Source organism: Ascochyta rabiei, chromosome 10, assembly GCF_004011695.2.
Source record: "Ascochyta rabiei chromosome 10, complete sequence".
Lineage (NCBI taxonomy): Eukaryota > Fungi > Ascomycota > Dothideomycetes > Pleosporales > Didymellaceae > Ascochyta > Ascochyta rabiei.
The window spans coordinates 716843-743260 of NC_082414.1; the positions used below are offsets into that span (position 1 = coordinate 716843).

General features: G+C 52.3%; 10 protein-coding genes across 11 annotated transcripts, besides 16 other annotated features; 4 read left to right on the top strand and 6 right to left on the bottom strand.

Moving 5' to 3' along the window:
* Positions 1–283: part of a mobile genetic element that runs on past the window's edge.
* Positions 1–980: part of a mobile genetic element that runs on past the window's edge.
* Positions 218–226: an inverted repeat.
* Positions 218–282: a mobile genetic element.
* Positions 274–282: an inverted repeat.
* Positions 275–283: an inverted repeat.
* Positions 980–1088: a mobile genetic element.
* Positions 1089–1216: a dispersed repeat.
* A 248-nt stretch (positions 1217–1464) lies between these two features.
* Positions 1465–1558: a dispersed repeat.
* A 1194-nt stretch (positions 1559–2752) lies between these two features.
* EKO05_0006315 (uncharacterized protein) lies at positions 2753–4774 on the bottom strand (the record flags this gene model as incomplete). Its single annotated transcript, XM_038946078.1, has 1 exon — positions 2753–4774. The coding sequence occupies one exon, from the start codon at positions 4772–4774 to the stop codon at positions 2753–2755; it is 2022 nt and encodes a 673-aa protein (XP_038797818.1).
* Positions 3128–3171: a tandem repeat.
* A 726-nt stretch (positions 4775–5500) lies between the features above and the next one.
* On the bottom strand, positions 5501–6181 carry EKO05_0006316 (Aminoacyl-tRNA hydrolase; the record flags this gene model as incomplete). Its single annotated transcript, XM_038940572.1, has 2 exons — positions 5501–5808; positions 5872–6181. 2 exons carry the CDS (start codon positions 6179–6181, stop codon positions 5501–5503), a joined length of 618 nt encoding a protein of 205 aa, XP_038797819.1.
* Positions 5948–5993: a tandem repeat.
* Positions 6182–6516: 335 nt separating the features above from the next.
* On the top strand, positions 6517–8004 carry EKO05_0006317 (uncharacterized protein; the record flags this gene model as incomplete). The annotated part of the gene is made up of 1 exon (XM_038946079.1): positions 6517–8004. One exon carries the CDS (start codon positions 6517–6519, stop codon positions 8002–8004), a length of 1488 nt encoding a protein of 495 aa, XP_038797820.1.
* A 2026-nt stretch (positions 8005–10030) lies between these two features.
* EKO05_0006318 (uncharacterized protein) lies at positions 10031–12744 on the bottom strand (the record flags this gene model as incomplete). The annotated part of the gene is made up of 5 exons (XM_038940589.1): positions 10031–10531; positions 10583–10894; positions 10948–11235; positions 11285–12384; positions 12438–12744. 5 exons carry the CDS (start codon positions 12742–12744, stop codon positions 10031–10033), a joined length of 2508 nt encoding a protein of 835 aa, XP_038797821.1.
* Positions 11382–11485: a tandem repeat.
* Positions 11619–11783: a tandem repeat.
* Positions 12087–12166: a tandem repeat.
* Positions 12449–12498: a tandem repeat.
* Positions 12745–13323: 579 nt separating the features above from the next.
* EKO05_0006319 (uncharacterized protein) lies at positions 13324–14241 on the top strand (the record flags this gene model as incomplete). Of its 2 annotated transcripts, none has more annotated exons than XM_059636770.1 (2): positions 13324–13879; positions 14106–14241. In XM_059636770.1, 2 exons carry the CDS (start codon positions 13324–13326, stop codon positions 14165–14167), a joined length of 618 nt encoding a protein of 205 aa, XP_059492753.1. The 2 variants fall into 2 exon arrangements, with proteins under 2 accessions (XP_059492753.1, XP_059492754.1); XM_059636771.1 differs by having other exon boundaries at positions 14183–14241.
* Positions 13464–13520: a tandem repeat.
* An 883-nt stretch (positions 14242–15124) lies between the features above and the next one.
* On the top strand, positions 15125–17035 carry EKO05_0006320 (Vacuolar ATP synthase subunit B; the record flags this gene model as incomplete). The annotated part of the gene is made up of 8 exons (XM_038940408.1): positions 15125–15220; positions 15280–15364; positions 15417–15436; positions 15490–15525; positions 15571–15732; positions 15782–16107; positions 16155–16429; positions 16482–17035. 8 exons carry the CDS (start codon positions 15125–15127, stop codon positions 17033–17035), a joined length of 1554 nt encoding a protein of 517 aa, XP_038797822.1.
* Positions 17036–18192: 1157 nt separating this feature from the next.
* EKO05_0006321 (uncharacterized protein) lies at positions 18193–18675 on the bottom strand (the record flags this gene model as incomplete). Its single annotated transcript, XM_038946080.1, has 1 exon — positions 18193–18675. One exon carries the CDS (start codon positions 18673–18675, stop codon positions 18193–18195), a length of 483 nt encoding a protein of 160 aa, XP_038797823.1.
* A 256-nt stretch (positions 18676–18931) lies between these two features.
* On the top strand, positions 18932–22543 carry EKO05_0006322 (Leucine--tRNA ligase; the record flags this gene model as incomplete). The annotated part of the gene is made up of 3 exons (XM_038940397.1): positions 18932–19345; positions 19400–22089; positions 22144–22543. 3 exons carry the CDS (start codon positions 18932–18934, stop codon positions 22541–22543), a joined length of 3504 nt encoding a protein of 1167 aa, XP_038797824.1.
* Positions 22544–22856: 313 nt separating this feature from the next.
* EKO05_0006323 (uncharacterized protein) lies at positions 22857–24009 on the bottom strand (the record flags this gene model as incomplete). The annotated part of the gene is made up of 2 exons (XM_038940415.1): positions 22857–23627; positions 23680–24009. 2 exons carry the CDS (start codon positions 24007–24009, stop codon positions 22857–22859), a joined length of 1101 nt encoding a protein of 366 aa, XP_038797825.1.
* Positions 24010–24847: 838 nt separating this feature from the next.
* EKO05_0006324 (L-iditol 2-dehydrogenase) lies at positions 24848–26204 on the bottom strand (the record flags this gene model as incomplete). The annotated part of the gene is made up of 4 exons (XM_038940387.1): positions 24848–25165; positions 25213–25624; positions 25674–26044; positions 26097–26204. 4 exons carry the CDS (start codon positions 26202–26204, stop codon positions 24848–24850), a joined length of 1209 nt encoding a protein of 402 aa, XP_038797826.1.
* Positions 26205–26418: the final 214 nt, after the last annotated feature.

The window sequence follows — 26418 nt, forward strand, 5'->3', positions numbered from 1 at the left end:
TTTAAGGATTTATATACTACTTACTTATATTTAGCTAGTATTCCTAAAGTATCTAGTATAATTCTTTTTAGCTCTTACTATATTAGTTCCTAGGTTAGCTAATTATAGTAGTTAGTTGTGTAGTAGGCCTACTATAACGTCTTTAGGTTCTCTAAGAGGTACCTTATACTAAAGTTAATCTTTTATTCCTTTATAAGGAAATTAACTAGAGATTATAAGAAGTATCTCTTATAATCTCTCTTCTAATAGTTATATTTAGCATAGTTATACTTTATATACTTCTATAGAGGTTTAAGTTATAAAAGATTTATAGGTAAGAAAGACTATAGTTTCTCTACTTCTTCTAGTACTTTTTAGAAAGATAAGATTATTACTAGATCTCCTTTAATATATTTACGTCTAAGTTTATAAAAAAAAAAAGTTTCTCTTAGTCTTTTATCTCTTACAACTATTTACGCAAGTTTTCTAACTCCTATTATTAATTACCTACTTCTAGGCTATTCTAGCCTTCTTTAGCTAAAGCTGCCCTATAGATATAAATTCTAGGGTAAAGTGTACTACCTAGAGGACCTACAGATCTTCTTAAGGCACTATAGACACTTAGTGTCTATTAAGGTATCTTCTTATCTATAGAGGGGGGTGTTACCTTATGCTCTACTAGCTCTCCTACATGTAGGTTATCTTAGTCCCTCTCTAAAGACAGTAAGCCTAGATAATTTAGTTTAAGACTTATAGTAGCTTAGGTCTATCTTTAATTATAATATAAAAGTAATTAGAATATAAAGAGTATATAAAGTAATTATAAGGAAGGATAGAGTTAAAGAGGATAGTAGGTGTGTTAAGGTACGTAGTGTGTAGTAACAAGACTAATTACTAGAGTATTAGTAATAACCTCTAACACCTTTATATAGTCTGGGCTAACTAGCCCTATAGTAGCTCGCCAAGACAGGCAGAGGTACCCCTGGGCCTAGCGCCTAACAACACCTTTATATAGTCTAGGCTGGAGTATTAACGTTTAATGTAGTATAAAGATGTTATGATTAAGGATAGTAGGTAGAAACGTACCTCTAGGCCTATTGCTTAACATTAAATAACTAAACAAACTTTATAATATTATTAAGAGCCTTTTACTAGCTACAATAGGTCTTTAAGTGTAATATAATAATATAGAATAATAGAAGTCTCTAATAGTTATAGATATCTGCTCTAAGGTATATAGGAGTACTAAGATATTTATATAGAGAAATGTTCTATTTCTATAGGTCTTACATAATAGACAATTAAAAACTAACTATCTAAGCCTACTTCTCCTTATGCCTTTATACCTTTAAGTACTAGAAAGAATTAGAGTACTAACTAGGATGTAGGATAGAAACGGGATATAAAAGCACTAAATTAGAGAAAAGTCAGGTATGTTTCAGGACAGGGACCTTTGGAAGGACTGGTGCTTTACACTCTTGTTACCTTGTAGCTCGTGGTCTGCTGTTTTGTTTACTCTACTTTCAAATTTATCAGTTCACCAGATCGCCACTTTTATGCTCGTGAAGTCTGCCATACAGGTAGTTCTCAGCAGGGGAAGTAATATATATTCATTGGGTAGCGATGACCCCTTAGTGTGTTTACTAGTAAATAGCTTATAAACTAGGAACTCCGTTTCCTCAAATGAATTAACTTTTACTCAACAACTTACACTCCCGGATTTACGAATTAGGTTTGTGTAGACAAGTGGGCGCCCGAGCAAGCTATCAAGGCCGAATAAGATGAAGATGATCTTAGACAAGAACATGATTGTATTTGCTCCAACTGTGTGACGAAACACGCTCGACTGATGTACGCCATAGGGAAACCATTTTTTGAGGACAAATTTCCGAAATTATACTTTCACAGCACAAGGTTGACACGCGACTGTTTTATCGCGCAAAATCAAACATAAAGACCAGGCTCTTTACGAATCTCTGTGGTATGCAACGAAAACAATGTCGGCGGATGCGCATACTCGTAGATCATCTAATTTGACTCTGTGCTTGGCTGACTGACGTCGTGACCTACCTAACAGGTATAGGGCATGTATCAGGAACAGCCCAGAGAAACCACATAACATGCAACATTCACACTAATCGATCATGGTGCGCGCCTCGAGAAATGCGATAATACCATTTAGCATGTAGGGAGGCCAATGTCAACTAGTGGACGATCCCCAAGTTCAGGCTTTTCGTTTGAAGATCATTTGTCGGAGGTGAGATACATTCAGGAAGATGTCCACACGATACGAGTAAGCCAAGCACCAGAGACGTGTCTCGTGACATCGCATCGCAGGACCTTTGGTACTGGTAGCGGCATTTTGCCATTTGGAAGAACGAGACCATCTGCTGAACACCAAAGCAGCAGCTTCTGAAAATCGTAATGGAAAGTGAAAGTCTCCTCAAACCTTGGCGTAGGTATACAACTTTGTGGGCTTTGGAAACTCTCCATGGTCAGTATTTGTGTAGGTGCAAGCTGGGACATAGAGCAACAGCTTCCTTCAGTCAAGCTTGCAAATGATTGCGCAAAGAAATAGAAGTGGGGCGCACGAAGAACACAGGTGCGCACAAGGGCACGCGAGCATCACTCCTGTTATCAGCATATAGCAGAATGAGAGAGTAACTGTTACCGGTCCATTAAGGACATTCTATCGGAACAATTCTATTAACAAATGCTCACGAGGTATAGGGCTCAGCGCTACTTACCTCGGGCTACTGCCGTACTTGGACGTCTATTGCAATCGCACACCGGCAGTCTTCAACTTTTTCGCCTGTTGGTCGTGAGCGCTTCCCACACCGCCTGTCCTTGTAACCTCCAACGAGCTCTCAGCCATCTTCTTCTTCTCCTGAGCGACCTTTTCAAGATGTTTTTTGGTCTTCGTGTTTCCGCTGCCCTTGCCATGAAACTGGTGACTAAGCTGCTTGAACGCCTCTTTCTGGTTCATCTGGCGTCCGTGCTCATCAACGTAGTTCAACTCGACGTTCGGCTTATACTCCTTGTTAAAGATCTCCGCTAACCTGCGACTCTCGCTGACATCGGCGTTTGTGTTCTGTTTTCGAGCCCAATCTTCACGTTCGCGTGGCGTCATGGTGTTCCAGCGTGCCGAGTTACGTTCACGTTCACGTGCGATCTTGCGCTGACGTTCAGCGTCGGCTTCGGCACGTTGCTTATCGGCGAGGAACTTCTGACGGTCGCGGTAGAGCGCGTTCTTGCTGCTTGTGTCGTTGTCAGTGGCAACGAGGCCGCGCTGCCGTAGGAGCGCGAGAGTGGCGCCCATGCCACCGTCGACTGTCTTCTCAGCTTCGAGACCGGTGTCCGTATCTTCGACAGACTTTGCACGGGATTGGCTGCGCTGATGTGCGTCTTCGGCTTCGGCTGCTTCAGCGTAGGATTGGTGCATGTCTATGTCGCCGTCGTTGTCGGTGAGCTGTTCAGCCTTAACGCCCTCGGAAACGTGGCTAGGTTTCCTTCGACTCTTTCTCGCCTCTTCTCTTTCGCCATCATCTGCATTTGTTCCAAGATTCTGCACAAACTCTGTTGTCTCATCAATCACGAGGCCGTCCGCATCGCCATCCTCGATCGATTCCACCATGTCAAGTGCCTGTGGCGTCGACGCCTCTTCTCGCAGCTGTCGTGCAATGTCTTCTGGACGCATTTTCTTCCGCTTCTTGAGTGCTTTCTGTCGCTGCGCAGCTAGCTTGGCCTGCAGATCATCGTCATCGATGAAAGATTCATCGAAGATAGTCTTCTTCTTGGCCTTGGGTACGGTTGTGTCCGCTCCGTCGAGCTCCATCTCCTCAGTCGGCTCTTCTGTAGGCGGGAGCATCATCTCGTCGTCATCTTCCACGCGCTCACGCTTGGCCTTCTTGGACTTCTTCTTTTTCGGCTTCTTCATTTTGATTTCGGACAGATCCAGGTAGTCATTGGCTGGCGCATCGTCCTTGAGAATGTCGAGGCTGATAGCGATCTTTTTCGGTTGCGAGGCACCTGTAATTACAGCCTGAACAGCTTCGACTGTGTGGCCTTTGCCATCCAAAGTAAATGCTTTGCCCTTTTTACCCTCAATCTCCTCATCATACTGGGCTAGAATGGTTTTGGCGTCGTGTTCGTCGTTAGGATCATATGCGCGCTTCCGTTTCTTGGAGTCCAATCGTTCTTGCAATCGTTCCCTCTCCTTCAACGCGACTGCCTCGAGCTCATCGTCATCCTCACCGTCGACTGCTGTGTCCTTGAGCACTAGAATCTGGTCCTCGCCATCATCAAATTGATCAACTTCGTGGCCAACTTTGACGCCTGCGAGATCATTCTCTGTGTACTGCATTGCCTCGCGCGCCTGACGCTCGCGCTCCTCGAGCTCCCTCTGCATCTGCTCAGCCTTCAGAATCTTCTTCTGGCGCTTCTTGCTGCCTTTCAGCCAGGCCATGTCATCGTCATCGTTGGCTTCGTCCGCAAGACCACTGCCTTCGAGCTTCGCTGTGCGCGCGGCCCTCTCACGTTCCTTCTTGATCGCAGCTGCGCGTTCTTCGCGCTTCTTCTTGGCTTCTTGTCCGGCGTTGAGCTTCAACCAGTTGTCATGGGCAGCAGCCTGGCGCGTATCGATGGTGCTCGCAATTTCATCAGAGGATTCGTCGTCATCCTTCGCGGCTCTGAAGGCTGGTCCGTCCGGGGTAGCATTGGCAGAGCCACCTGGAAGAGCAGGCAGACCCATGGACAGGCGGATTTTGTTGGCCTCATCGATGCTAAGGTCCGCCATGGTTGCGGTTTTTTTTTGACGGGATGAGCAGAGGAGGCGTGGTCAAGACGGGAGGCCTAGATGGCAAACGCAAGATGCAGCTGAAGGCACATGTAAAAGGAGGAGGTGTGTGTGCGCGGACGCCGGGAGGGAGTGCACAAAGGAGCAGTGCAGTTGAGCAGTGCAGGTGAAGGTCGAGCGGCGCATAGATCAGCAGACTCGCTGCGCTGCTGCGCTCTTGCGCGCTTTGGTGCCAAGCCACTACTGCTAGCGTGACCGGGTCCCAGCGCGGCAGGTACAAAATAAAATTCCACGACCTGTCGACTCTGCTCTTGTAACAGCCTGTGCCAGTTTTCCTGTCCACCCCTTGGGGTGTGTTCGGTCGAGAGCTGGCAGTCCGTTCGTGACCATGGAGCCGTCTTGAGCAGTGGACGTCAATATCCGAACGACAGGCTGCAGAGCAAGTCGGCGCGTTGCTGGAAGCCTGAGTTCGCCGGAAGGTTTGAGCTCGGTGGAAGGCGCGTGCCAGGCAGACTGATTCCTGTTCCCTTTTGCTAGACCGTCGGTCCATGACGCTTGGGACAAACCCAGTTGGCTACATATCATTCATGTGCATCGTTGCACTGCACTGCATGCTGCACACTCGACTGCCTCTCATAGTACATGTCACCGTACATACAGTACATATCATACTGTTTACCGAGCGCTCGCCGGGACAAGGTGCGTCACGGGATTGCCCACTCTGCGCTACAACAGCTTCAGATGCCCGGTGACCTGGTCAATCACACCCTTTGGCGCAGGCCCAATGCCCAGTACTGTCGCACTGCCGCTAGCAATCTGAGTTCGACCTGCGTCATGGATGATGTGCGCGACCAGCCCCAAACTCACAGCTTGTGCCTGCAGTATCTCGAGCTCCTCTTCGCCCTTGACCTGCAGTGCCACTTTGGCCTGGCCCATTCGTTCCCAGCGCTGCAGGAGGGTCGAGTTGGGTGCGTGTCGTAGGAACTGCTTATAGCATGCTAATGTTGCATGTCCGCATTGCGCGCCAATCTTGCCTGAGAGGCAGTCAGTATGCAGTATACTCGGGGCCGTGGTACTTGCTGGCGTCGTGTACATACCCTTGGTCATGCCCAGATCTGTTCGCACTACCAGTACCATCTTGCATTCCTCTGTGTGGCCAGGGAACTCGGTAGGCGCCGTGTCGTCGTCGTTATCTTCGTCTTCGTCTTCGTCGTCGTCGCTGGACTTGCTGGACTCGTCGTCCGAATGTTGTGCCTTTTCACTCCTCCACTGCGGTGGCTCGGAGATTGGGCTGCCTCCAAAGAGACCCAAGGACTTTGCCATGCCGAGAAAGTAGCCAGTGATACCAGCAAGTATGGCGCACGCCACGGCAATGTTTGCCGTAGAAGGTTGCGGGCTCTCTTGCATCGTGGTTGTGCTTGAACCTGGTGGATTGCGACCTGAAGCCGTGTGAGCACGAGCAGACCAGGGCTAAGTGCGACTATACAATGATGTGATTACACAGTGATGTGACTATGCAGCTTGGGACTGTCGTTTTCCAGAGTAGCCCTGTTGGAGGCGAAAGGTGCGCCAGACTGCGATGGTAGTGTCAACTGCTAGCACCTCACGAAGTCAACGCGGTGAGCACAGACGTCTCCATCTCGAAATCTTTCCAGGCGGCATCGGACCTCCGTGTCGCTGCCATTATCCACCACCGCCACATCGCCGCGGCCACCTCACTACCGCCGGTCGCCAACCTCATCATGCATCCCCGCTGTCAATTGCTGTCCGGGCATCTGGCTACCGTCCTCCGCAGCCCCCAAGCCGCGCAGCGATCCTTCACCACCTCTGCCTCCTTATACAACAAGAATCCCCTGCAACGGCGCAAGGGCGGCGATCTCGGCTCCCATCTGCCCAAACACGTCATTTCGCAAGACCCTCATATTCCCGACTACCCCTACGGCGACCATGCGCTCTTCAAGCAGGCCAACAGGGGCCTCTACGGCGAGCAGATGATTCAGTTCGGCAACAATGTCTCGCGCAAGACCGAGACCAAGACAAGAAGGAAGTGGACGCCCAACGTCTTGTCCAAGAGCTTGTACTCGGTCGCCCTGAAGAAGAGAATCAAGCTGCGTGTCACGTCAAATGTTATGAAAACCATCGACCGAGAGGGCGGTCTCGATGAGTACCTGCTCAAAGACAGTGTGCAGCGCATCAAAGAGCTGGGTCCTACAGGCTGGGCCTTACGATGGACCTTGATGCAGAGGCCTGCAGTCATCGATCGATTACGTGCCGAAGCTGCCGCCTTGGGGCTCGACCAGGCTACCATCGACAAGCAGTGGCCTACGCCTGAGATGCTCTCTCAAAAAAAGCATGCAGACCGAGTCTTGGCTCGCGAGCAGGCTCTTGCTGAGGCAGGAGAAATGCACGACGTCGAACAGGGCATGTGGGAGGGCGAAGAGGGTGCAGAGGACAAGGTCAACGGCACAGAAGCAACAGTCTCAGAGGCACTCGAACTTCAAGAGATAATCGCTCGCAGAAAGGCCTACGGCGAATACGTCTCGGCCGTCAAAGCTGCAGAACGTTACTTGCAAAGAGGGCTAGTTGATAGTGAAGAGGAGGGATTGAAGCTTGCCTTTGTTCGCTCCAGAGAGCGTTTTGAAGCACGACAAAAACTTGCCGCCAAGTTCACAGAGAAGACTAAGGAACTTTTCAGCGGCGAAAACCTCGCCGAGCTCAAGACTCGCTTCAAACTTCCCAAGACCATGCACATTGACCAGCTCCGCAAAATTGCATACAATCAACACAAACGCGCACAGATTCAGGCAGCTGGAGGCTACGAAGCATGGCAGGAAGCCAAAAGGGCTGCGAGCGCAGAGAAGGCTGCTCACAAACAGGCTATCATTGACTCGCTTGGCGGTCCTGAGGTGCTGTTATCAAGTAGAAAGGCTAGCTACGCAAAAGCTGTTGCGGAAGCCGAGACTGCGTCGACAAATGAGGCGCTCGATGAAAAGACACGGCAGTATTACGAGCACGCAATTACCAAGGCCGACAGGGCTATCAAGGCCAAGGCTTCGGGCGGCGTCCAGGAGTACATTGAGTTGACATTGGAGGAGATCAAGCAAGCGAGCAGTCCAGGTCTGAGCGAGCTATTTCGAAGCTCGGGTACGGAAGAGAGCGCTGGCGGTGATGCTTGGGCGGCGTTGGTCAAATCAAGCAACAAGCCAGCGGAGAGCAGGTTGAACGCCTGAAAGAGAAAGTATGGTGTGTAAGTGAAGTGTAAGCTTGTCTGTAAAATCACTGTTCATACTCCTTGTACTCCTACAGCATTGGATGGAGTTACAAATCGCCATGTCCACGTCATGCATTCACATTGATCTTTGTTTGTTTGTTGATGGTCTCTCCAAACCTGCTCCTGCTCTTTCTTGACGGTACAAGAAGCCTCGTTGAATTAGGCCTAGAAGACATACTGGTGCATTTGTCTCTGCAGGAACGTAGCTGAAGTCGTGTCAACATCTCAAATTAATCGTTATCACGACTCCAGTTTTGCACGGCTTCCCGTGCTACAGCCTCATTTCCCTCTTACCATTCCCCATTTTATTTCCTCAGTGACAACACCCAACGCACCCTCTCCTTTGTACTGTACGTCACCAGCATAGTCGGAAACATGGCGAGATGATCGTGTAGCTGAATGATTATTATTTTCCTCAAAGTAGTCAACCATCAGCTGCGTTTCCACTTGTCATAGTCGTGTTGACCAGCTAGTTGACACGTACCTGCAAAAGCGCGAATTTGCACTGCCAACACGTTCAATCGCGGATCCTCGTCTGCGTCAGTTCCCTTACTAAGCAATGAATTCTTGACTGCTGAACTCTGATCACTACGCAGCACTCGTATTCGTCTTTTGCCATGTAGTCATCGCACTAGGCGCATGGGTACCAACCCTCAAAATCTGCTATGAAGAGTGAAACTTATGGAAATGGTTCATGGAGAGAGACTGTCAAACTGACAGATCAATAGCTTATACGCTTTGAAATTGCGTCCCAGCAGTGTACGTGTTCAAGTCTCGAAGTCAGGCACCCATCATAGTCTTTCCAGACTGCATGCTTGCTCGGAGCCTCAATACCATAATTAAGCGCTACTGACATTGTTGACTTCATCGCTGTGGCGAAAAGGGTCCAATTGTTTTCCGCACGCCGACCAAATCTCAGTGGTGGTTGATGAGATCTGACGATAACATCCTCATCCTCATCCTAAAAGGACACCCGCAGTCCGTCTTCAATGACAAGCACGATTCTCCAGACAGCCGAGCGAAAGCCGCCTGACACACGACGGCAACGTATGTCAAGGACTCCTGCTCATTTAGTGGTCTTGCTTGTTGTCTGTGTAGGTATAGCAAGGCCAGATTGTTACTAGATCACACACATCGAGGGATAACATGTTAGATGTAAACAGGCGTGGCAATGAAGGGTGCCATTGTGCCCCTGTGAATGTCAATCCTCAGTGCAGTCGCGTGACATCTGAAAACCTGGCTGAGCTTCACGAGTCTAGCTACCGGAGGAGGCGATGCTCAGCCCTCCTTAGCTGTGTTGCAGACTTCATCACAAGAGTTGTTTCATGGCAAATAATGGCGCGCACCTGTGTGGTTGAAATCGAAATCATAAAATCCTTAGCCCGGTCCAAAAAAGCCCTGTCGATGCCCGTCTCTACATGTCAAGCCCTTATGCTTTTCCCAACCCAACAATCTGCATCGCATACCGCGTCAGCGCAACCATGCCGTAATGTACAAGAAAGTGATTATATAGCCGCAACAGCAGGCAATAAGGATATGCGCACAAGATGCCCTGAACACCAACAAAAAGATGGGTGATGACAACTGATGGAAATAGCGAAAACAAGTATTCCGCCCAAAGTCAAATCACGGTTTGCGCCGTGGCAAAAGATCAAGCGTAAAATGACGAAAAGTACGGTAGAACTAAAACGCCGCACTGAACGTGATCGGGAACGCGGTCTGGATGCCAAACAAGCAGGGGCAGGAAATCCTCTAAGGCAGGTCAGGTGTGAAACTGATAGCATGGAGCTTCTCAGCAATCTGCCAGTGGTCTAAACCTCTGAGACATCAGCCATGACATGAACTGGCCTGCCTAAGGCTCCTGGGTACGCTTTTGTAGCAGCATGGCTTGCCTTGGGTGAGGCAAGCTTGTTCGCAACCAGGACAGAGCCCCGCCAAAGCGAAACGATACACCCGTAGGAAGCTGAGAGCTATTGGGGCAAGATTCAATTGCCTGCCTTCATTCTCTTGCCGCCTCCTACCCGTGGACTTTGCTTGACCTTAGGCCCCTCGTCGTCCTGGTCTATCTTCACTGTACTCCGCCGTCGCTTGCCAGTGATGTTGGGTGAGGTGTTAACGCTAGCTGTGTGTGAACTCGTGCTGTGTTGCTTGACCATTGGATGCGATGCAGGGGATGGCGTGTGCATCATGTGAGGCGATCCGTTCATTGCTCCGTTGGGGAGTAGTTGGTTCGCCATGGCTGGGGACATGAACATTGGTTGGCCGGGCTGCCCCGGCCCCTGTGGGCCTCGAGCGCCGGGAGGCATATTTCCCTGCGGCTGTCCAGGAATTGGTGGCCCTTGCATCAGTGGATTTTGTTGGCCCATAGCAGCGGGTGTGTTCTGCATCATGCTATTCCAGGATTCAAGTGCTTCGCTTGGCTTCATGTTGGAGTTCTCGAGGTAATGTGTCATTAAACTTGACATATTGTTCATCGTTTCGTAGATCTGGTCCGGTCAGTGTCGATACACAGGTCGCGAATGGTGAATAATGCTGACCTCAAGATAATGCTGCAGGGCGGGAGGTATGCCAAGGTCGGTAACGCCGGTACTGAGCAGCTTGGACAGAGGTAGGTACGGTTCTTGCGGTTCGAGTGCGTTGCGCTGTTGCTGCTGTTTGTTCTTGGCTGCATTTTTGTTCATACGTGGAGATTGATTTGGGTTCATCGGGTTGGGAGATGATGGCTGTAGGAACAACTGCTCCAGGGCGCTGCGTGGAATATACTGTTGATGGCCTTGTCCTTCAAACTGCAGCCATTCCATCTTATCGGAGCCTGACCAAAACGCGGTCAACTTCCCAGTATACACGACCTGGTTGACTTGTCAGTACTGAGCTAAATGTAGTGACTGATAGAAGAACACACCTGGCATTGGTTCTCATATGTGTAGATGAATTTCGCTCGGTCGCAGGTGACTTTAGTCTCACCAGATCCGGTGTTCTCCTTGGCTCCGTCTAATGTGATCTGGATGTTCTGAATGTCCGTGTTGAAGACTGTGTAGAAATAACGTGGTAGTGCGGCGCATACGATCTCAAATTGCTTTGTGCGCTCCTTAGCAGAAGAATAAAGCACGTGAATGAAGGACCCGCTCTCATTGAAGAACTTGTCCACAAAGCTTTGCCACAAGTTGACCGCATTGTCTTCACCACGTGACTTCGAGACTTGTTAGTCAATGTTTCTGTATAAAGAGCATTGTACTCACGGTGAACTTTCCCAACTGATCTACAAAGTTCATCAATTTCAGTGTTCCCTGCCCGCCAGACTGCGCCTGGGTCTGCTTCATCATAGCTAGAGTTCGAGCTTGCGCCTGGGCCTGTGCTTGCGACTGTGCTTGTGCTTGAGCCTGGGCTTGAGCACTCTGTGCCTGAGCTTGCTGTGCCTGAGCTTGCTGTGCCTGAGCTTGCTGTGCCATCGCAGCGTTACGCTGCTGCATTTGGCCTTGGATCTGGAGCTGCTGACCCGGTTGCTGGGGTAAATTTGGTGGCTGAGCCGGTGCTGGTGTGTGTTGCTGAGACGGGGGGCCAGACTGTTGAGTATGTTGCTGTTGTTGCTGCTGTTGCTGTTGTTGCTGCTGTTGCTGTTGTTGCTGATGTTGCTGTTGTTGCTGCTGCTGTTGTTGTTGTTGCTGCTGCTGCTGTTGCTGTTGCTGTTGTTGTTGCTGTTGCTGTTGCTGTTGCTGTTGCTGTTGCTGTTGCTGTTGCGGCGGTTGCTGCTGTAGTTGTGGCTGCTGTGGGGGTTGGGGTGGTGCGGCTGGCGAAGCCTGTCCTTGGTGGCTCATTGCAGACGGAGGGCGCAATGGACCTTGTTGAGGTTGTGATGTCGCCGGCGGTCCCTGATTCCCTGACTGACTATGGTTGCTTGACTGCGATTGCGCGTGTTGCATAGCAATTGCTTGCTGTTGATGCATATGCTGCTGCTGAGCTTGCTGAGCTTGATGGGCGGCCTGAGCCTGTGCTAAAGCAGCAGCCTGCTGCTGAGGATTGCCTCCCTGTTGGTTTGCCATTTGCTGCTGCTGCTGCTGTTGCTGCTGCTGTTGTTGTTGTTGCTGTTGCTGCTGCTGCTGCTGCTGCTGCTGCTGCTGCTGTAATTGCTGCAAATGTGGAGGCAATTGGACAAACGACTGCTGTCCCATCTGTTGAGCGCGTAGCTGTTGCAGTTGATGTGGGGTCATGCCACCCATAGTGTTTGGAAATCCCATGCCCATTCCGCCCTGTTGCTGAGCAAGCATTTGTTGCTGTTGCTGTTGCCGCATGAAAGCATGCTGCTGAGCGCTTCTTTGTTGCTGCATCATTGCAGGATTCACTGCGATCCGTGGTTAGCATGGTGGATGAGAAAAAGCGGTTGTATTGACTCACTCATTCCTGGATGCTGTTGCTGCTGTTGCTGCTGCTGCTGCTGCTGCTGCTGCTGCTGCTGTTGGAACATCTGGGCCTGCTGGGGCTGCAAGTGTGAGAGCGCATGGGCGTTTGGTCCCATGCCGGGCTGCATACCCATCATGGGTCCTGCCTGGCTGACGGGACCGTTGGGGCCTGAGACGCCGGGGTGCATGCCTGGTGGCATATGCTGGCCTGGATTCGGTCCTCCGCCAGCCATGGGGTGCCCAGGTGGCAGTCCTTGGGGATGCATGCCGCCATTGTGCGGAGGGTAGCTCGTCGTCATCATCGTGCTTGGCTATTATGTACGGGGCGTGTGGTGCGTCGCAAGTCGTGTTGCTGTCGCTCACACAGCAGAGTCGGTTGCAAGGCGATGGCGAGACGGGCAGTCGCGAAGGGGCAGTCGCGAAGGGGCAGTCGCGAAGGGGCAAGGATGCTTCTGCACAGCTACGCCGCTGTCTAGCAACGGTGCAAGGCGGGCCTACGCGGGCGCAGCGGCGGTCAAGGGTGGGCTGCCCGCGCAGATGCTGCGAGCAGAGCGACAAACGCTGGGTCGGTCGGCGACCGGCAAGTGCCGCGGCTGAGACACGACAATGAAGGCTGGAGGGCGTTGCAGTCGCGCGGAAGCACAGAGCAGTGGTGTCCAGAGGGCAGAGGGTCGAGCACAGGGTCGAGGGGCCGGGCGGTCCTGGAGATGTCGACGAGCGCGGCGGGTGCTGGCGCGATATGGGGTCGTGCGGTCTGGTCGTGTCGCATGCGGTCCCGCCAGCAAAGCACTGGAGAAGCGAGCCCGAGAGCAGAGGAGCGGCCGCAATGGGCGCGGGACGTGTCGTCTGTCAGCGGGCGAGTATGCGACAATGCATCCGCGATGCACAGAGGGTCCAGGGCCGGGGGTAGTGCCAGGGACGCGGGCGTTGGGTGGTGGTGGTGTCGAGGTGATCTGCAGCGCTGTAGGAGACGGCTAGGGGAGGCCCGCACGCCCGTTTCGGTGGCTGGCAGCGTGATTTGTCGCGCGCTCACTGCCCACTGCTCGCGGCACGCGGCTCGCTGCCCCCTTCTGGCGGCCACGGGGACCAACGGGGAGACACGCTTAACTTCAAGGAAACTCACACAACGTCTACGGCAGTGCTCCTTCCTTGCGTCGTGGAGATCCTTCGACGCCTGGCGGTGCCCATCGTCTGGCGGGTGGGCACTGACGCTGGGCTCACTGGGTGCCTCCACGGCTTGGCGGGCCAGCCGCGCTAACACTCGCACTTTTCCACTCAACTTTTCTCCTCTACCACCGTTCTCTGCAGACAACGCCCAACACCGAGTTTCTTGCCGCACACTGCACACTGCACACCACGCACCGTCGCGCTTTGTATGCCGACGACCGCTAGCTGCTCTTGAGCTCCGTGTTGGGCTCCCACTCACCACTCGATCAGGTAGGCTCTATTCTCCATTCTCCGCTTCTCTGCCCTCCACACCTTTGGCGAGATGATACTCATGCAACTTCTTTTCCAATCCGATTCGACCTTGAAGAAAGCAGCGCTGTTCGGTTGCCCTTCTCCGGGCGACTGCTACTTGCCAGTACTGTTGTCTGACCTCCAGATCCACTCCGTCTTCTTCTCGGAACCTCTTTGCTGCTACGTTGCTAAATCTCAAGCACAGACTCGATCACGGGACGTAGATGGCAGTCTGCTAGCCTGTTACCCGCTAGGCGCTCCTACTGACGCACCACGTTAAAGTCACTATCTGGGCTATAGATTCCATGCTCGTCTCCAGAGCACCCTCCCAGCTTGCGTAGCTGTATTCTTTGGTATGCTAACCTCCTTTTCTTTTCCCTTGCTCCCTACATGATGAAAAACTTCCACAATTCGCAGTTTCCACGCTAGCCTCGACTGAACCTAACAGAGGACAATGAGCGCGAATACCTTCCTTGGATGTCTGATTTCTTGCAACTATCCATACACTGCTTCTTTGATCTGTTCCCTACAAGCACATGCTAACTGGTACGACAGATGTCCCGCCCGCCGCTTACTGCACCGCACCCTTGCGCATGTATACAACGTCTTAATGGACACATCTGGAGCAGACATACTCGAGGGAGCGGACTGATCTGGCAACTTGTAGGCTCGACTAATGTTTTATCGTACAACTCTCTAGTGTTGCACTGGCACAATTCCTGCTCAGGTAGAAGAACCATCGGCTCATTGGCTGGAATCGGTGACTTGACCATGCAATTAAATACATCGTCTTTCATTGACCTCCTCTTGCAATGCACGATCTGTGACTCCGCTTCTGTAATGACCGCGCGACTGGTATCACCGCCCTCTACCAGCTTCGAGCACCAGCGTCTCGACTGGATCCATTGGTGAACGTCTTTTAAAAAGACAGGCGATGTCACACTCTGGAAAACATCCGCGTACAGAGTGGACATGCGACGGCCGCGTGTTGTGGAATGATTGACCTGATCAAGAATCGTACAGCGTGCAGGTGGCTTTCATCCAAGAAGGGCAACGGCAGCGGCGTCATGGCGCACTGACGTTCCAAGCTGCGCTAGCTTCCCGCCCACCCACCAGCTTCGTCACAGACAGACCTACGGTGACCACCGCCTATTGCGCCCGCCGAACCCTCTGTCTCGAGCGACCCCCTCCTCCTCTTTCGAATCGCTCATCACCACCGCCAACATGGCCACCCTCGACCCCCGCATGATGTCCGTTCAGCCCCGGATACGGTACAACACCATCGGCGGCGTGAACGGTCCTCTGGTCATTCTCGACAATGTACGCAGCTGTCGCAGCTCCAGGGCAATGCGATATACGCTTACACGCCTGGTGGATAGGTCAAGTTCCCGCGTTTCAATGAGATCGTCTCTCTTACGTTGCCTGATGGCACCGAGCGCTCTGGTCAGGTCCTGGAGGCTCGAGGTAAGCTCCCATGCTCCTGCATCTGCCCGTAAAAGCTAATCTCAGTGTACAGGTGACCGAGCCGTCGTCCAGGTATGCTATCACAATGACGCGCGCCATCGTACACGTTCCTAATCGCCATGCAGGTTTTCGAGGGCACGTCTGGCATTGACGTCAAGAAGGTAACAGTGAACGCACCGTGCTGGAGGCATCTCTGACAGCAGCAGACCAAAGTCGAATTCACCGGACACAGCTTGAAGCTTGGTGTCTCCGAGGACATGCTGGGTCGTATCTTTGATGGATCTGGGAAGGCCATCGACAAGGGGCCCAAGGTGCTTGCCGAGGACTACCTCGACATCAACGGTAGCCCTATCAACCCGTACTCCCGAGTAAGATGTGTTCGGCATCGAACAATGGCTTTGAGACTGACAGCTGCAGGTTTATCCCGAAGAAATGATCTCCACCGGTATCTCAGCCATCGACACCATGAACTCGATTGCCCGTGGCCAGAAGATTCCCATCTTCTCCTCGTCTGGTCTTCCTCACAACGAAATCGCTGCTCAGATTTGCCGACAGGCCAGCTTGGTCAGTGGACCTACGAGGGTTGACAAGGGCGTGCACGATGGACACGCAGACAATTTCTCCATCGTTTTCGGTGCCATGGGTGTCAACCTGGAGACGAGCCGTTTTTTCACAAGAGACTTCGAGGAGAACGGCAGTATGGAGCGTGTCACTCTGTTCTTGAATCTGGCGAACGACCCCACGTAAGTGAGCTTGAACAAGCTTGATAGCTTCAACTAATGCGCAACAGCATCGAACGTATCATTACTCCTCGTCTTGCCCTTACCACCGCCGAGTACTACGCCTACCAGCTCGAGAAGCACGTCTTGGTCATTCTGACTGACCTGTCCTCTTACTGCGATGCTCTTCGTGAGGTGTCCGCCGCGCGTGAGGAGGTCCCCGGTCGCCGTGGTTACCCCGGATACATGTACACGGATTTGTCTACCATCTATGAGCGCGCTGGTCGTGTCGAGGGCCGAAATGGTTCCATCACCCAGATTCCCATTCTAACCATGCCCAACGATGGTAAGCACCTCGTCACAGTATGCTCGACCGTACACAGACTGACGAATTATAGATATCACACATCCCATCCCCGACTTGACAGGTTACATCACGGAAGGCCAGATCTTCATTGACCGTCAGCTGTACAACAAGGGCATCTACCCACCGATCAACGTCCTGCCGTCGCTTTCCCGTCTCATGAAGTCTGCTATTGGTGAGGGTCGCACACGAAAGGACCACGGCGATGTTTCCAACCAGTTGTACGCCAAGTATGCTATCGGTCGTGACGCTGCCGCTATGAAGGCAGTTGTTGGCGAGGAAGCTTTGTCCTCGGAAGACAAGCTGTCCCTGGAGTTCCTTGAGAAGTTCGAGCGCTCTTTCATTGCCCAGGGTGCATACGAGGCCCGTTCTATCTTCGAGTCGCTTGATTTGGCATGGTCCCTGCTCCGTATCTTCCCCAAGGAGCTTCTCAACCGTATCCCTGCCAAGATTCTCGATCAGTACTACCAGAGGAGTCGAGGTCAGGGCGACGACAAGAAGACTGCGGCTGTAAAGGATGCGCGGGACAATGTGGCTCAGAATGAAGGCCAGAACGGGCAGCAGGATGAGAACCTGATCGATGTATGAGGCATGAAGGGCGTGTAATAGGTCGTTAAGTCACAGTCAGCGAAATAGAATTTTGATTGTTTTTTCAAGTATATACGAATGCGTTCAATGGACCATCATAAATATTGTGAGAACGTTGATTTAGCGGGGAATGAACGGGAACTCCAAGATGAAAGTGGTGGCTTGCGTTTGTTATCATGGCGAGCCTTCAATCTGCTGCCTGACTGTTATTGCTGCAATTTCCGCCTAATACTCACCTCTTTCATCATCCGTCTAATTTGCAGATTCAGTACCATCATCCTCACGATAGCGTTATTTATGAATGAAACGAGCGCACTCGTCTATCTTACCTCTCTTCGATCATCGCTTTTCTTCGATCATACAGCGAAAACTTGCTGAATGCTCACTATTTGGCCTCCTGGTGTCATTGCGTGATTGGGTTCGAGTGGTGACGAATGCGAGGGTTGAGTTGAGAGTCTACTATGTATGCCATGCAACGCGTTGTAGAAAGACAAAGCGCTACACTCACGAGTCAGACACCCGTTGCACGCAGAACCGCAGCTGCACATCACGATGAAACTCGTCTGAACGTGAAACCTGTAGGTTAACATTCTGTACAGTGTTGTAGCTACCGTGATGTTTCGTGTGATTGTTCAGCAATAATCTAGACGTGACTACGGCGCATATCTGCCTGGACAACGTGGATTCAGAGTTTTCCAACAAACTCAGTCGGTACGATTGAACTAGAGGACCGTGTGGTGTTACTAGTTGGGCAGGGCATCTTGATCCGTTTGAAGCATTCAGCAAAAGACTTGATCCAATGCGGAGGAACGGCCCTTGACTGATGGGTATATGTCCAACTCGATGGCCGATGCTCGATTATTACCGGCCTTCCTCTTCTTGTTATAGTCATTCGTCCGACTCCCCGTATCAGCACCATCCAGTCCTTCTCCGTCCATTTCTTCCAATTTTGGGTCTTCGCAGCCATACGATCAATCACCACCAGCACCGGCCTCTAAAGCCGCTTCTTTCGACTTGATGTCACCCTTTTCTGAAAAGCTCTGACAGATGCTTGGACCTTGACTTGGTATGTTTAGTGTTGTACATTCTCTTGCTCTTGCTGTCGTCATTCCTGAATGCCTTTCGCTAACATGCAACGCTTCCGTAATTTCCGAGTCTTATTTTGCCTTTGTGACGGGACGTGTATCATCCATTCCCTCCACACCTGCCCGAGGATTGCCCATGGCTTCCACTCTTTTGGCCCCTCGCTCTGGTACCCCAAACGTAGACGGACTTTGCGTATAGAAGTTGCCGAGTATCGCCCACATCTTGTCTCTCAACCCTTGGAACGGCTGCTGGCCTTTGCGTGGATTCATTGGGTCGTTTGCAAAGTCGTAGAAGAAGATGCCGTGCACGATGATGAAGCTGATCAAACTCCACTGCACTATCTTAGTCCATTTATTCCACAGAGGCTTGATCGACTTCAACCTCGTGCGGCGTTTGAACTTCCGCTCGAAGTAGAATTGTTGCTTTTCGGTCAGCTCACGGAGGTTGGGCGGCCATGTCTTCTTCGCGCGGAATCGGTTGCGAGCAAAGTCGAAGGGTGGAAGCGTGGACTGCTTCCGGCCAAGCAGGCGGTTAATGGAGCCCATTGCCGACATGATGTCGTCTGGGTATGCGACAGGTGGCGACAGTAAGATATTGAATTCGGCGCTGCGCGGTCTTAATGATGATGTTGGAACGAATCTCCGAGAGCTCGCGCAGGGGCCAGCCTTGGCAGCGCACTTTTGCTGAAAAGGTAGTACATATGACTGGGTAGCGCTTTGGCCGCCTCTCCAGCATCCCGCCTTGACACATCCACCTAGCAGACTTCTTCTTTCTTACGCTCCCTTTTGCCATTTCAAACAAGTCGAAAACATGGCGGAAGCCGCAGTCCCCAATGACGTTCCAAAGGACGCTGTTTCTGCGACCATTGACTTGCTTAAGCCGCAGGAATCCCAAGACAAGACGCTCAAGATCGAAAACACCGAAAAGCGAGATACTTTGATCGAGGCCGAGAAGCGCTACCAGAAGTTGTGGGAAGAGCAGGGGGTCTTTCAGCCTGATGCACCGTCCCTGGAGGAAGTCCCTTTCGACACCAGCCCGGAGGACCTGCGCGCAAAGCACCCAAAATGGTTTGGTAACTTCGCCTACCCATACATGAATGGAACTCTTCACGCCGGTCATGGCTTTACGGCGTCCAAAGTCGAGTTCACTGCGGGTTTTCAGAGGATGACCGGCAAACGGACTCTGTTTCCTCTTGGCTACCACGTGACTGGTATGCCCATTAAAGTAAGCAAGATCTGCGTAAAACACGTTGTTAAATGACGCATACTGACTGTATAGGCATGCGCAGACAAACTCGTCAGGGAGGTCGAGCAGTTCGGACAGAACTTTGAACGATGCCCTACTGAAGATGTCATCGACGGCGGTCTACAGGAACCACCCGCGCCTACACAGGCCGAGGCCAAGACTGACCTGACAAAGTTCAAGGCTACCAAGGGCAAAGCTGCTGCCAAGACTGTCAAGACCAAGTACCAGTTCCAGATTATGCTGGCACAGGGTATTCCTGTCGAGGATATCCACAAATTCGCCGACCCATACCACTGGATCCAGTTCTTCCCGCCGCTGGCCAAACGTGACCTTACAAACTTTGGTGCTAGGATAGACTGGCGACGACAGTTCGTCACCACCGATGCTAATCCCTACTACGACTCCTTCGTAGCGTGGCAGATGCGCAAGCTCAAGGAACTGGGCAAGATCATCTTCGCCAAGAGGTACACAATCTACAGTCCCAAGGATGGGCAGGCGTGTATGGATCACGACAGGCAGTCTGGAGAAGGCGTTGGTGTTCAGGAGTATACGGCACTCAAGATGAAGACAATTCAGTGGTCAGACTCGGCGAAGGCTATCATTGATAACAAGCTCCCAGAAAGCGCTAGCGCGTACTTCATTCCTGCCACTTTGAGGCCAGAGACTATGTACGGCCAGACTTCGTGTTTTGTAGGACCAACCATCGAGTACGGGCTGTTTCATGTGAAGGACAACGAGTATTTCGTATGCAGTCAGCGTGCGGCACGCAATATGAGCTACCAGCCTGGCACACCCGGGACATTCAAGGAGGAAGGCAAGATCAACCAAATCGCTAGCTTCAAGGGCAAGGACCTTGTTGGTACTATTGTCAACGCTCCTCTATCAGTTCACAAGGAGGTCTACATCCTACCTATGGAGACTGTGAAGGACACGAAGGGCACAGCAGTTGTGACCTGCGTGCCCTCTGATTCGCCTGATGACTACATCACATCTTTTGATCTGGCAAAGAAGGCAGAGTACTACGGTATCAAGAAGGAGTGGGTCAAGTTCGACAACATTCTTCCTATCATCGACACTCCTACCTACGGCAATCTCTGCGCAAAGAAGCTTGTCGAAGACATGAAGATCCAGTCTCCCAAAGATTCTACAAAGCTTGCAGACGCAAAGGAAAAGGCGTACAAGGAGGGCTTCTACAAGGGTACCATGGTGTATGGCGAGCAAAAGGGTAAATCTGTTGAAGAGGCCAAGCCTCTTGTTCGCAAACACCTCATCGATGCCGGAGATGCCTTCCCCTACGCTGAGCCTGATGGCAAGGTCATCAGCCGAAGTGGAGATGACTGTGTTGCTGCTCTGCTTGACCAGTGGTACATGAACTACGGCACCGCAGAGAACGGCGGAGATGGCGAATGGGCTGAGACAGTCCGCGCTCATATCGAGAATGAGCTTAACCTCTACTATCCTGAGGCGAAGAACCAGTTCTTGCGTGTAGTCGACTGGCTGGGCAATTGGGCCTGTGCGCGTTCGTACGGTCTCGGATCGAAGGTGCCTTGGGACGAGGCAGTCATGGTAGAGTCTCTGTCAGACTCTACCATTTACCAAGCTTACTACTCTTTCGCTCATCTCCTCCACAAGGACATGTTTGGAAAGGAGCCTGGACCTCTCAACATCAAGCCTGGGCAATTCACCGATGATGTTTGGGACTACGCTTTCGGTCGTCGTGAACGCACCAATCTTCCAGAGTCAGATATCCCCAAAGAGGCCCTCCAGACGCTGAGGCGTCACTTCGACTACTGGTACCCGCTGGACATGCGTACCAGTGGTAAGGATTTGATTCAGAACCACTTGACCTTTAACCTCTACGTGCACACTGCTATTTTCCCCCGGGAGAACTGGCCGCGAAGCTTCCGCGTGAACGGCCACCTGCTCCTGAACGGTGACAAGATGAGCAAGTCGACTGGTAACTTCCTCACAATCGCCGGTGCTGTAGAGAAGTTTGGTGCCGACGCTACACGCCTAGCCCTTGCTGATGCAGGAGACGACATGAACGATGCCAACTTCGAAGAGACCGTCGCTAACGCTAACATTCTTAAAATGTACGAGCTCCGCAAGTGGTGCGAGGAGCTTGTCCGTGAGAAGATCACCATCACCGATGGCTCCAAATACACAGAGACCAAGGAGAGGGAGCGTGTCAGGAACCCAGACGTCATCCAGCGCCAAAGTGGAAGCGAGCACATCCTCCTCGATGACCTTTTCGACAACGAGATGAACGCCCTCGTTGCAGAGACATACGGTCACTACTCCGGTACGATGTACAAGGCGGCCCTCAAGTCCGGTTACCACGACTTCACTTCCGCTCGTGACTTCTACCGCGAAGCTACCAAGGCCGCCGGTATCGGTATGCATGAGGACCTTGTCAAGAAGTTCATCGAGCTGCAGGCCCTGATGATCGTGCCCATTGCATCTCACTGGGCCGAACACATCTGGCTCGAGGTCCTCAAAAAGCCCGAGACCATCCAAAAAGCGCAGTGGCCTAAGGTCCCCGAGGCCAATGCCAGGCTCTCTGCGGCCCGCGACTTCGTCCGCACAACACAGTCCAACATCACCTCTGCCGAGGGCGCGGCAGTCAAGCGTCTGAGCAAGGGCAAGGCTGCCAACTTCGACCCCAAGAAGGAGAAGAAGATTACCATCTTTGCAGCACAAGAGTGGCCTACTTGGCAGAAGAAGTATGGCTCACTTGCCATGCGCCTTTCCATCGCATTATGCTAACGTATGAACAGGTACATTCAGATGATCCGTGACAACTACCCGAACCTTGACATCAAGGCCCTCAGCAAGCAGATCGACAAGTCCGAGTCCAAGAAGGCCATGCCCTTCATCAATGCTTTGAAGCGTCGCCTGGACGCCGGCGAACCTTCCGACGTTGTCCTCAACCGCGAGCTCGCATTCAACGAGCTTGATACGTTGCGCTCCATGGTACCTGGCCTCAAGCAGACGGTGCAGAAGTGTGCTGATGTTGAGATCATCTCTGTTTCTGATGGCGGAAAGGAGGGTGTGGTGATCAAGGAGGACGGAAGCAAGGGCGAGCAAAGGAAGGAATTGCCCCCACAGGCGAGCAGTGCGGAGCCGGGAAGCCCGAGTTTTGCGTTCGAGAACGTCGAGAACCTGGCTGTGAGGTAGATCCAGAGCCTACAAGAGTAAACGATAGGCATGAATGTTCACGATGCATACGAAACGACGTGCCGTCGGGTACGGTTGGCGATGAAATGGGCTCGTTGGAAAGTCAGCACACGTACAAACGCAGGTATTCAAAAAAGCAAAGGGTCATGACGAACAACATCGTGCCCGGTGCGATGATCGTAACCACAACTGAAATGGACGCCCGGCCGTAACCGTTGGACATATATCGATGGGCTTGTCTCGAAGCACTCATGGCTCTAGTCTATGAATTTCTTCTACCACGAGATGATACAAGGAAAACGCTTTTTAATGCCTACAACTTGGACTTTGTCTGGGCCTCGTCTGTCTGGTTGCCATTGCGGTCGAACCAAATCTTCTTCTGACTCCTCAAACTCTCCTGCAGCGCCACGCCGATCCTGACAGCCTCGTAAGAGCTCTCAATGTCGACAGGGACTTCCTTGTTGTTAAGGACGGCGTCTGTGAATTCGTTTGCCTCGGTGACAAAGGCCTGCTCGAAGCGCTCGTAGTAGTTCTGGGGGATGTCGCGATGGATGCCAGTAGGCAGGTGCGACTCCATGAGTCCGGTGGTAGGGTTGGAGTTGACGGAAAGCTTGCCCTTTGTACCGATAATCTCGGTCATGTCATGCTGACCAGGTGCGTTCATGCGCGAGCTGTAGAAGTATGCAATTTGACCGTCGTAGAACTCGACGACGCCGACGCCGTTGTCAACATCTCCGTACTTGGCAAGGTCGGGCTCAAGAGCTGTAATACCAAAGGCAACGACAGACTTGACCTTGGGCAGGTTCTTGCCGTTGGAGTCGGCGCTGAAGTACCACAGGGCCAGGTCGATGTCGTGAATGTTGCAGTCGACAAAGATGCCACCAGAGAATTTTGCGTACTCAACGAAGAAGCCTGAGGGGTCGTACTTGTCGCAAGTTTGGGAGCGGAGTATAGAGGGCCGGCCAATGTCGCCTGCTTTAGTGAGGGCGTAGGCATTACGGTATGAGGCGTCGAAGCGGCGAGAGAAGCCGCACATGACCTTGATGTCTGGGTGGGCAGCGGCGGTCTTGAGGAGGTCCTGGCACTGTGAGAGGTTAGAACTACAGAATCCATTTCATCGAGACCAGAGCGCATACCACTTCGAGCTTTGTGCTAAAAGGCTTCTCGCACAGAACGTGCTTGCCGGCCTTGATGGCCTTGATCGACTGCTCGGCGTGTGCTGTGGTGACGGTGGCAACGACGACTGCCTCCAGACCGGCGTGCTGCAGCATCTGGTCGAAGTCGCTGTAGACCTTGACGCCCCATGGCTCGAGGTGTTCCTTGGCCCAGACAGCTTCCTTGGGGTCTGGTGTGAAGGCGGCTACCAGCTCGGCCTTGGGTGTGCGGTGCAGGAAGTGTAGGGCATGGCGAGCGCCCATGCGGCCGAGGCCAGAGCAAGCGACCTTGAGTCTACGCAGCTCGACCATTGTGCAGTGTGCGAGGTGAGTGGTAGGGAGAGTTTGGAAGTGACGAAAAACGAGGTGAGTGGCGAGGGCAGAGACGAGATGCCGAGAGAAAAGGGCGAGCAGCGACCAAGTTATGCTGTTCAGTCTTCTAAGTATGAGCTTCTACGTGGCAGACGACCACCAAAGACCCAAGAGTTGCTGGCCATAGCTCCCAGCGTCCAAACAATCATTTCGGTAAACAAGGCAAAAACAACCGAGTCCGTCTCTTCCCCAGTGCTCCGCATTTGCTACGTTTGAGAACCCGGAGAACCCGGGGTCCCCCTCCTTCACACAATTCTCGTCCCCGTGGGTTTCGCGCCGACTTTCACCACACAGCCGGCACAGTCGGACTACACGCTGGCACCTCTTGGCAGGACTCGGGACCAGACATGCCCACTAGACGCCCAGAGTCAGACATTGAGACTTGCACTTGCAGATGGTGGGGAGGACGCTGTGGAGCCATGGAGTTGCGGCTGCACCCAAAGGGGAAACCTTCTCCTTCGAGCGCACCTATCCCCGCAAAAGCCACGCATTGAGCACGCTTCGGCTTCTTGACGCACGTGAAGAAGACGAGTCAATGCCTATGCCTGTTGCTGCCGGCTTGACACTGTTGTGGCGGCCGGTGAGACAGCGTGCAACGCGATGCGGGCGTCACTACCATGTACCTGCAGCACCGTCTTGACTCTTGAGTTGTCGAGTCTGGAGTGAGGACTAGACAAATTCCCCGCTTACGTCATTGCTTTTGTTTACAGAACATGAACAGCTCTACTGCAGCATGGAACGCTAAGAATGCCAGAGCTATTCTGCAGCTACACCGAGCTCACAAGCTTCTCTTCTCCTCGCCAGTCTCCAGCACAACCTTGATGACCAGGTTACCACTGTCGTCCTTTGTCTTACCAGCCATCTCGAACGCTTCGTCGGCTGCCTCAAGGCCCTTGTACTTGTGTGTGACGAGCTTCGAAAAGTCTGGGTAATCAGGTCCCTTCTTCGACACAACTTCAATGCCAGTTGGGTACGTGTTCGCGTATCGGAACACGCCGAGGATGTCGACTTCTCGAAGTGCGGCAGCTGAGATAGGCAGGGTCTGGATAGGCGTGCCCATGCCGATGAGCAGCATCTTGCCTCCTGGTCGGGTAGCCTGTCATTTGTCAACGCGTATTCTGTGTTGAGAACAGCCTTGCTCACGTATATCGACGCTTGTACACACGACGGTACACCAGTGCACTCGAATACAGCATCCACTTCGCCAACCTCTCCAGCACTTCCCCTTGGTGTCTTTCCGATTTCTGCAGCTGTCTCTTTTGCAATCTCAAGCTGCTCCTCAATCGTACTACCGCGCTTCATAGGTACTGTGAACGCTCGGTCTGCAAAGTGGTTCTTGACTGCAAACTCAACTCGCCCAGCATCGATATCTGCGATGACCACGGTGCCAGCACCAGATATCTTCGCCATTGCGGCGACCAGCAGACCGACAGCACCTGCCCCAAACACCAGTACGGTCGCACCGGCTTGCAGCTGCGCTCTCTTCGCTGCCTGGATTGCTACGCTCAAGGGCTCTAAAAGTGCACCCAAATCGAGCGACATATCCTCAGGTAACCTGCGCCTGTTAGCATGCTTTCCATGTCAGCGTTACATATCGAGCTCACTTATGACACCAAGCCGCAGGGTGGTTAATCCGATCCTGCAGCGTTCCCTGTGCATGCGGGAAGCTCTTCGCACTACTCCTAAACCTCATGCCCTTACAGATGTTGTACCTCCCCTCCTTGCACCTCTCGCATGTCTCGCACGGTAATCCGACTTCCAGTGCTACCTTATCTCCAACACTGAAGTTTTTAACATCAGAGCCCACGCCGACAACCACGCCGGCGGATTCGTGGCCCAGGGATAAAGGCTCCTGCACGAGAATGTCACCATTGCGGTTATGCCGGTAGTAATGCAGGTCTGAGCCGCAAAGGCCCGTCGCACGGATGCTGATTTGAAGGTCTGTTGGACCTGGGGGAAAGATGGAGCGAGATTCCTGTGCTTTGAATTAGACCTTTGTCGTGAAGAGGTTACGAGTCGCAGCCTACAATCCTCAGGTCTTTCGCGCCATGTAGGACAGATGCGCGGATCTGCTGTTCACCTGACGAGACGTTTGGCTTAATGTCCGTCGTCGTTTGAGCGTGTGTTGCGCACATGGTGGATAGGTTGCGCTGAACAAAGTGGTTCACAACTGCAACTGGGATATGGTTGGAGAACTTGACAGCAGCAAGAATCGGGTGGGTCGAATGTAGAAAGAGTGTTCGCGCCCGGTTTCAGTTCGTCATCCCACAGAAAACTTAATGCGCGCATGCGGCGAGCTTTACCCAGAAACACACGATCGTGGTGACAGCTTCCCACCTCGGCATTTGC